The 9,982-nt window shown below is 39.7% G+C and overlaps 3 protein-coding genes across 3 annotated transcripts; all 3 read left to right on the top strand.

The window, feature by feature from the left end:
• Positions 1–138: 138 nt before the first annotated feature.
• Positions 139–6,371, top strand: LOC129587427 (solute carrier family 15 member 1-like). Its single transcript, XM_055481166.1, has 18 exons — positions 139–348; positions 1,563–1,709; positions 1,871–2,012; positions 2,077–2,163; positions 2,226–2,325; positions 2,882–2,972; positions 3,037–3,077; positions 3,197–3,236; positions 3,350–3,432; positions 3,532–3,618; positions 3,899–3,988; positions 4,093–4,344; positions 4,663–4,794; positions 4,872–5,093; positions 5,162–5,394; positions 5,552–5,813; positions 5,916–6,023; positions 6,086–6,371. The coding sequence occupies exons 1-18, from the start codon at positions 279–281 to the stop codon at positions 6,233–6,235; spliced, it is 2,337 nt and encodes a 778-aa protein (XP_055337141.1). The 5' UTR covers positions 139–278; the 3' UTR covers positions 6,236–6,371.
• Positions 6,372–6,757: 386 nt separating this feature from the next.
• Positions 6,758–7,879, top strand: LOC129587432 (uncharacterized). Its single transcript, XM_055481171.1, has 3 exons — positions 6,758–6,987; positions 7,073–7,132; positions 7,192–7,879. The coding sequence occupies exons 1-3, from the start codon at positions 6,880–6,882 to the stop codon at positions 7,648–7,650; spliced, it is 627 nt and encodes a 208-aa protein (XP_055337146.1). The 5' UTR covers positions 6,758–6,879; the 3' UTR covers positions 7,651–7,879.
• A 633-nt stretch (positions 7,880–8,512) lies between these two features.
• On the top strand, positions 8,513–9,771 carry LOC129587430 (uncharacterized). Its single transcript, XM_055481168.1, has 3 exons — positions 8,513–8,741; positions 8,825–8,884; positions 8,939–9,771. The coding sequence occupies exons 1-3, from the start codon at positions 8,634–8,636 to the stop codon at positions 9,452–9,454; spliced, it is 684 nt and encodes a 227-aa protein (XP_055337143.1). The 5' UTR covers positions 8,513–8,633; the 3' UTR covers positions 9,455–9,771.
• The last annotated feature ends 211 nt before the right edge of the window (positions 9,772–9,982 follow it).

Here is a 9,982-nt window from a genome sequence, read left to right as displayed (position 1 = left end):
GAATAACTGAGAGCATTTCCGTTTGTACGCGTATCCGATAACCCGGATAAAGCCAAAAGAAAATGATAAGCTATCCTTATCAACCGCTGCATAATAACGCAACCTGTTATTGTTGTCACATTTATTGCAATTAATCAGCTATTCATTTCAGTCAGTGCTATCCTGCACCAGCACTCAATCTGAAGGTGTACACCGCAGAAAATCTGTAGGCAGCTGTACCGTTAATTATTTAATTTCATCAGTGTTGCCACCTAAACGGTATACGCACGGACCGGAAAATGTCGAAAGAGAAAAAAGATATGCAGGTGGATTCACATCCGGCAGGAGAGAAAGCGGCTTTAGCATTAGGTAAATACCGTAAATTGGCTATAATGGAAAATTAATGATGATGTTACTTTTACCTGATTACCTTTTACCTTTTGCCTGCAACTTTTATATTGGAGAGAAATATTCTATCAATATTGCAAATAATTAGAGTAACTATGAATCTAAAGTAACCGTAAGGTACATGCTGCTAGAATATTATTGGTTCAAAGTAATACAGTTAATGTATGTGGGTTTACAGTAAATGTATGTGTATGTATGTATGTTGCTTGATGCTTACTGTTTAATTTATTTACGATTTTTTAGTGCCTGTCATGAGGGCATACGTAGTGCACGTAGCACGTATTGATTTCACAGCAATTAAGCCGTGTTTAAATACGATAACAGCTGCTATACTCGTATAGTCTGCTCATAATGGTATTTTAATCTAAATTTAATTATCAAGTAAAATTTGTAATCCCCTACTTTTAGCTGTTTGTGATAACTCGTAAAATTAATATTATAATATTTTGTACGAAGTGTAGAACACCAAAATTAATAAAATATCATTATATTACAATTTATCGTTAGTAATATTATACAGTAGCGCTATGTAATGCAATATTCTAGCTGATATAAAGTCTGGAATTTCAAATGCTACAAACTGTACTTCTATACAAGCAAGTAGTTTGTAACATTATTCCAGACTTCACAATTAGTTTTGTTCCAACTGGAACAGAAAGAATTATTATTGTTACTTTTACAGTAACTAATTTGTGTTGTTTGCGTAATCAGCTGTACATGTAGTAAGCCGTACCATGTTACTGTAGATGAGTGCAATAAGTACAATCATACTAATTATTAAATTTTTATATTGGTTGTGTAGTATATTATTAGGAGTATATTTGCACCATAGCAATATCAGGAGCGATTCTGCTGCATGATCTGTGCATCCTATCCTACGAAAACATAAACAAAATGACCGAATTTATCGGATGACAAATGTAACGTCCACCCTACGCCCTCAGCCCGGCTGAGGCGAAGGGGACGCATAGGGGTCAATCTGCTGGACTTTTTCCTTGTTCCTTTTTCTCAATGTTGATACAATATGTCCTATTTCAACCACAACAACCTTCTTACATATAAGCCCAAAAAAAGCTAGTTGGCTATGTCTTCGGTTACGATTGAAGATCAGGCAGGGACCTCGGTACAGAATGCCGCCACCACTGATATCACGACTCACTATGATCATCTTGCAGACCAGCATATGAAGATCAGCCCATCGGGCAAGCTGGGTGATGTGGAGACAGCCGCGGTCGTTCCCGAAAAGCATCCTTATCCCTGGTATATCATCTTTATTCTGGGAAATGAATTTTGCGAACGGTTCTCCTACTATGGCATGAAAGGTGAGTGCGCTGCCTTTGGGTGACCTTTTCATACACAGCATCTATATATGCCATTTAATGGTGTTTGGCCATATTTTTGCGATTATCTCGAGACACTCGAGATGTTATCATTTTTTTTTAGATGTGTAATGAACAGTAAGTAAAAGGTTTTTACTTTGCAGCGGTGTTAACGATTTACTTCGTTGATATTATGTTATGGAGCGAAGACACATCAACGCTGATCTACCATTTATTCTCCGTTTTATGTTACTTTACTCCGGTGTTTGGTGCTATGTTGGCCGATGGATTTTTGGGAAAATTCAAGTAAATTCATTTTTTTAAGAAATCAATGATATCTGCTAAATTAATAGGGTCATGATTTTTACAGCACCATATTTTCGCTGTCCTTGGTCTACGTGGCTGGATTGGTACTCCTGACATTGGCATCGGTACCGCCAGTAAATCTCGACCTAATGTATTAATTTTCCGTTGTAAAATGCGCGTAGAAGAGGAAATGTTTAATACTGTGTTTTTTAGGGCTGGAACAGCCGCTGGGTTGATCTTGATTGGCCTCGGTACTGGTGGCATCAAACCGGTCGTACCGGCCTACGGTGGTGACCAGTTCAAACCAGGCCAAGTACGAAAAACTAGAGGAGCTTTCTAAACATATTTTAAACTTTCTGTAATATCAACTCTTGTAGTATCGTAATTTGGTATGTAGTTTTACGACTTTTACCTGTGCTCATTTTTGCATATGACCTTTATTACGTCCATTAATAAATCAGTTTATATAAATAAAAGAAATATTATTAAAGCACGTTTTTAGTTTGAGTTGTGATGATGGTTCCGGGGCCCCGAGTAAAACAACTTGTAAAAAAACGTTAGCTAAACGTTAGTTGAAGGCCAAAATTCGAACATGTCGGGGATCATAATCATTGTACTGTTGAAGCATCATTTCTTTTGCTTTGCTCTGTTAAAGGGTTTTCGCCATTCTAATTCACTGACAACCACAGATTTTCCACTGCGAATGAGAAGATTGCTGTGTATATGGCAATATGTTTTAGCAATTTTATTATTACATAATAGCCGCAAATAATTATTTTTACGTGATCTTGAAGCTTTTATACACTCTCTAAATGTTCTAGTTATTTATTTGTTCGAATGGTTTTTTTTTAAAACGTGTTGTTTTGCAGGAAAAACAACGTGAAATGTTCTTCTCGGTATTCTACTTCTGTATCAATGCCGGAAGTCTGATTTCTACGTTTTTGACTCCAATTTTACGCTGTACGACCAAACATAATATATACTTGACAATTATCAAGTATTTACCGTCAATGTTTCTTTACAGCGGATGTCAGCTGCTTTGACAAGGAAGGCTGCTATCCATTGGTAATCTTTTGGTTTTTGTTTGTAACAAATATATTCATGCATAATTGTACGGACACTGAAATTGTATTCATAGTTTGCTGTTTTAGTCGGGCAGGTGTTAAAATTTAGCATTTTTGTAGGCTTTTGGTCTCCCAGCGGCACTGATGGTTGTTGCACTGCGTAAGAAAACAAAAACAAAAATATTCAAAGTTTAACATCTACATCCTACATCTACAGTGGGAGAAAATAAACAATTTAATATAATAATTAATATTAAACCATTCTGTTCACAGTCGCTTTTGCTGCCGGACGCCCATTCTATCGTAATGTGCCATCAAAGGTCAACATCATCGCCAAAGTGTTCGCCGTCTGCTTTGTGAGTGCACTATGTAATTAAGGTGTATTTATGAATAATCCAAGATAACTGTGAGACGTTACAAATATTGTTGATTACTTTATGAACCCACATTTTCAGCACGCCGGAATGAAAAAGTTCCGTAGTCGAGGAGGTCGCGGCCCTTCCAAAAAGCACTGGTTGGACCATGCCGAAGACAAATACGAGGTAAGTAAAGCAGACCAGTTAGTTAATATGTAAGAAGCTTGATGGCGAGGTTTTGCCATATTTATCTGTACAGTCTGCACTTCAAAACACTTATGGTGATCGAAATAATTTACTCCTGTTTACAGTGAAATCTATTTACAAACATTTATTGGCTATTAAACGGTGAAACTGTAAAAAGTTAGCACTTGCTTGCACAACCAGAAAGCAGCATCATAACCAGACAAAACCTTCTTCTTCATGAGATTAATACCGTATTTGTAACACATGTGTCCGTTTTTAGCGCGATTTCATTAAGGATGTCAAGCAGCTGTTGCCGGTACTGAAAATGTTCTTGCCACTTCCCATGTTTTGGGCTTTATTTGACCAGCAAGTAAGTTTGAACGTAATTTAAAGTTATAAACATGTACTGCACCGTCGAAAATTATTATACGAGTACTACTTTTAGCAACGGAAAACACATTTTTTTCTCTTTAGGGCTCTCGATGGACGCTGCAAGCTACCAAGATGGACGGCCGTGTGACAGACAACTTCTACTGGAAACCGGATCAAGTGCAGATTTTCAACCCGGTTATGATTCTGATCCTCATCCCCATTTTCGAAGGCTGCGTTTTCCGCATCTTGGACAAGTACAATGTTCCTTTCAAAGCTCTGGCCCGTATGACCGGTGGCATGGTGTTAGCCGGTGTGGCATTCGTTATTGCCGGTGTCGTACAGATGGAACTAGACGTAAGCTAAATAGATCATTTTTTACTACGTACAGTACCTAATACACATAATTTACGTAAGAAACAATTCCATTTTCAGTTAATTATTTATCAAACCTTTGTATTAACTGTAAACAAAAAATTAAGATTAGTAAAATCGACATTGTCACAAATTGCACAGATTTTTCGAAATATGTCATACATCGTTTATAAAGCCATGCATATCTATTCCTGTGCTAACGTTATCCGTAATGCCGTGTATCGTGACCTTAAACAGCATGTAGCCAATTTCAAGATTATAATTTTGTCCACTGAAATTAAACGTATTATGATATTGCAGAAAACTTTACCAACGCTTGTCCCAGTCAACCGTGCTGAACTGCAAATGTACAATACTCTTGACTGCGGGCTCATCGTCAACGGTAACTTTACCGGTGGGAACATGACTGATATGGTCATACCTGCACGAGGAGTAAGTTTCAGCATGCAGCAAAAGATTTAAAGCGAAGTTATGCTGATTTTAATGATTTCATCATAATTTTCTTACAGGGATTCGCATTTGCCAGTACGAAAGAGGCAGTGGGGCCTGAAATAAAGCTACCACCCAATACGACCATGGCGCCATACGCATTCACTATCCAGGTGTCACCCAATACGACGTGCAACGGCATCACGTTCAACCATCCCGTCCCTTTCACGTTAAACTTGAACGAGACCAGAGTCCACTCCGTTCTCATTGGCCAACACGACAAGACCTTCTCATTCCAGCATGTGGGTTTTTCTATGTTATTTAATGTCCTGTTCAAGAAGTGTAACGCAATGGTTTGTATTTTTTGCAGTTGGTTATTGACGAAAAGGTTAAGCCAAAAGAAGGTCGAGTCTTCGCACAGTTTGTGCTACCTTTTGCTTTTAACACGCCGTCGGGCGGCGGCCATGTCATCCTCATCAATAACGATGTGGCCATCGGGAAAAAAGGTCACAGATACGAGTTGAATTTTAATCGCGGCAGTGGAATGTTTGGTCCGTACCAGACACCACTGGTCAATGTGTCCCAGGAACTGGATCAGGGCAAGTGAGTATTCGCCAGCAACTAATTATACAACTTGTTTGATTAAACTGTAGTGTTTTTGTTGACTGTTTACCGGTTGGATCGCAAATTTCGGCTAACTGCGCACACCTGCTTTTTCTAGTGTCACATTGTTACAAATGTTTTGTGTTGTGTGATGCAGATATGAAGTGTGGTACCCAGACCAGAGTGATCCCAAAGGTACCCGCAAGCTGAACTACATCATGGAACTGGCCAACGGAGCCGTCTATACCATCGTACTGCGCGATGATAAGACCCTGGCCGCGAACGAAGTGCCCTGGACCGTGCACACCATTGTCGCATCCAGCACTCTGTCCATCTTCTTGCAGCTACCGCAGTACTTTGTCATGACCGTTGGTGAAGTCTTGTTCTCCGTCAGTGGGCTGTCTTTTGCCTATTCTCAGGTAAGATACGCGACAATGTTCAGTAACGGTTACCGCTTTGAAATGGTTCGGTTCTACAAAGGTCACGGAACATACTTGTTTTAATTGGTCATTGCTTTGCAGTCTCCAGCAAGTATGAAGTCCGTGCTGCAAGCTGGTTGGTTGATGACCGTGGCGTTTGGTAACGTCATTGTGCTGATTATCAGTGGAGCCAAGCTCATCACTGATCAGGTAGATAACAAACTTTTCAGTTATATTTGAATATGTCTGTTCATCACCGTACTTTTTGTCAGGCGTCGGAGTTTTTCTTGTTTGCTGGCTTGATTGGTGCTTTCGCTATCCTCTTCGCCGTCATGTGCCGATACTACAAATATGTGGACACTGACAAGAAGGATGACGACATGATGCAGGTTAAAGAGAAGGAGGAAACCGATACTATGTAATTTTCTGGCGTTTACAAAGTTTTAACGTTTTATCTTTTATGCTTCTTTTGTACAGACACTTTTAGAATTCCTGATTAGATCGATGTGATAAGGTGCTCGATCGTTTCTACTAAAACAAAAGTCATGCAGCCTCAGATTCAAGCCGTTTTTTTTTGTATAATATTGACAAACAGACTAACTTGTGAGATTACTGTCTAAATGCATGTATTACAACATAAAGTTACATACATCGACAAGCAACATGCTGCCGGCGTGCTGACAATACCGACAAACAAACACACGGTTGTTTTCCTCACAAATGAATCTGGTGCTAACAAAGGTATCACTTGCCGGGAACGAGCTTTCAAAAGTCTAAAGCACGTTCTGGAGTCGGACACGACAACAAAGGTAAAGGATTTGCCGTAGGGTCTACTATACAAAGGACAGGAGTATTAAAAGGACAGGAGTATTAAAAGGACAGGAGTATTAAAAGGATCAAATAAGGGCGAACAATGCATATTTTTTACGCACTCATTATTCAAACCAAACCGGATAAATAAGAGTGTCGAAATGGTTTAGTACTGTTATTTTTACATCTGAAGCAGATAACAACCGCCCGGCATTTTCCTGCCACAGTTAAGCACCGTATTTTCAAGTTTATTAGGATGCTGGGGCAAAACGCACACCCCTTACACCATTATGTTCGAATTGCTAGAAATTTAGCAATATTTGTAGCCTGTGCCAAGATTTGCCTAGCGGGAGAAGTAAAGCCAGTAAGATCTGAATAGAAATCTGTGGTCATTATATTATTTTGATCCTCGTTTGTTGTGTAATAACCAGCTAAACCTATGTTTTCAGTTATCAAAGCAGAACAAATCGGCGGTTAAACCTCTTGCGACAATAGCTTCTTTAAATTTCGTAAGTCTCACAATCAGCAGAACTGCGCGAATAGATGAATTCAATTGCCTTTTTGCCAGGTGGACAAAACGGGAAATGGTAAAGGTGCTCAAGCCGATGACACTTGTTCACGTTGGCAGTTGTGCCCCAAAAATAATACAAATATCCACTATGTCCATGGTACCGCGTTCGTAGCTGATCAGAAAGAGTACCTGGCCATCTACTGCCAAGGATTTGGAATTCGCTTTCGTGGAGAAGACCATGACTCTATTGTTCGCGACCGTTCATTCCATGCCGCAGCTCCCATTACGGCGATACGCGATGGAAAAGTGGCTTTTGTTGAAAACATTATTTTTGCCTATGAAGGGTATAACAGCGTTATTCTGAAGATCGAAGTTTGGGATGGAGACAAGAAAATGGTCACGTACGATCCGCTAAAACGTCCACCCAGGAAGGTACCCGGTACGGACATAATTATCGGCGTCAACCAAGTTCTTAAGACATCTACAGTATGGGTATTAGTGTATCGGTTAAGCTGAGCCGTGAAACCTCTATCACACTGAAATCTGTCGGCGTGCGCTATAGATATCAATAATTTAGAAAGGAAACATTATTGTTACTCCTGTTAATCTGAATTTGAAACTGATCCACATTAAAATCCACTGGAGTTTGATCCACATTAAAATCTAAATGGGTATTTATAGATCCAGAGGTATTTTTGCTTTAAAGCTGCAATCGACTTCAGCTGAGCGATAACATTATTGTCATTTTTTGCCGTACTTCTCAAGTTTTTTCTACTTTTACACATGCTTTGAGAGCTACAATACACATGCTCTCACTATCAACGTTTTAGCAAATTGCCCATTTTCATGCTAAATGGGAGAACATTTTACTTATTTAACGCATATTGCTCTTGTGTGCGATGCTTATGTTTGTACGGCACGTAAAAGATAATATTAAAAAAATACGTAACGCATTAGTTAAAGTGATACAAACTAAAAAGACGTTCACGATGCGAGAAATAATGCACGACCGGTACCACAAACAAGCACGAGCGCAGTATTCTCTGTGCAGCATGCTTCCATGCTCGTATTCCAGATGGTCGAGAATTAAGTACATTAATTATGTTTGCCGCGTTGCCACCGGATTATTTTCGTTTTCACAAAGCGTAACAATTGCAAAAATCTGGTATTAACAAGGATAATCAGAATCTAGCTTTGCACGTTTCGATATCACATGTCACGCAAAATTGACACAAAGGTAAGGATTTGCCGCAGGGTTCATGGCACGTAGAATAATAACACGTATTAGCAAAATCGTGCTACCGGTAAGTGCGGTAACATTCCTGAATATATCTGTAATACAATACAGTAATATACTATATAAAATTTCATCAGCGGTACCTGTCTACCTGACCGGACATATAAAAGGCATCGACTGGCTAGCGCAGAAGTTTTAGATCTACGCAAAAACGAATTTACATCTACCACGGTTTCAAAGTACCTTCCCCGTGGTCGTAATAATGCTGGGATTAAACGCTTACGGTTTTCATATTCATTTTACAACCTCAAGAAATTTTTTGATGATTGTGGCCTTTGCGCATCTTTGTTTAACTGGAGACGAAGAACCAGTAAGCAATCCTGTACTGTATGGATTGTTTGCACACCTACGTTCGCATTGCATCTGTCTTAAAACCAGTGTGAACGCTTCCAGATGTTGAAGCCTAATCCTTTGTCAATTAAACCTCTTGCTACAATAGCAACGTTGCATTTAGTAAGTATGAGAAAGCAACACGCAAACTTTTTGGACTAACGATTGTCTGACCAGGTGGAGAAGGTGGCAAACAGTAGCGGTAACAGTTCTGAAGTGGACAACACTTGCTCACCTGTGCCAGTGTGTCCGCAAAAGAAAGAAAACGTTCATTACGTTCATGGCACTGCGTTTGTGGCCGATCAGATTGATTACCTGGCCATCTACTGCCAAGGATGGGGAATTCGTTTTCGTGGAAACGACTCTGATCCTCTGGTTCGCGACCGCTCATTCCATGCCGCGGTTCCCATTCCGGCGGTGCGCAATGGAGAAGCAGCATTCATTGAAAGCGTTATCTTAGCCTATGAAGGGTATAACAGTGTTATCCTTAAGATCGAAGTTTGGGATGGAGATAAGACTATGGTCACGTATGATCCGCTAAAACGCCCACCCAGAAAGACTCCCGGTACTGACATAATAATCGATGTCAACCAAGTCCTCACGACATCTATGGGTGTCAGTGTAGGGGTTAGGTTGAGCCGTGAGACCTCCATCACATTGAAATCTGCCGGTGTGCACTATCGATACCAGTAACAATGAGAGGAAAACTAAAAGTGCATCCTTCTATGCTGGACCACAATCACATGTTGTATGTACTCGTATAACTAACAGCTGCCAACTGATTGTGGAATCAAGACTGCACTGGCGTTTTAGAGGTTCAGCGTGCGGACATCTTCGAAATCACATCGCTAATTGGTGGCAACCGTTTTTATCAACCACATCAATCTTTCTATTGGAAGGTCAAATACAATCTCGAAGAATAAGCTTTGAATTGAACGCAAAACGTTCTGAAACCGGAACTTTTTTGCTGTTGTGCGTGCAAGTGTTAATTTTACTGTAGTTTAAAGGTACTGTCGGCTACTTGGAATAAATAATTGGATGGGCTTTTTTGCTAACGCGCCGCACAAAATGATCAGGAAAAATGATCGTAACTAATTACGATTTTGGCACGGAGCGAAAAATGAAATTAATTAGTTGATTAAACTAAAAAAGATGTTTCCAGCAATAGGATCGGAGTACTACTGTAAACTGTAAATTATATGCAGTACTTTTACCATACCA

Source organism: Paramacrobiotus metropolitanus, unplaced genomic scaffold (assembly GCF_019649055.1).
Source record: "Paramacrobiotus metropolitanus isolate TYO unplaced genomic scaffold, Prichtersi_v1.0 Parri_scaffold0000025, whole genome shotgun sequence".
In the NCBI taxonomy this organism is placed as follows: Eukaryota; Metazoa; Tardigrada; class Eutardigrada; order Parachela; family Macrobiotidae; genus Paramacrobiotus; species Paramacrobiotus metropolitanus.
Note: the sequence above shows the minus strand (reverse complement) of the source record. Positions and strands in the feature narration are given on the sequence as shown.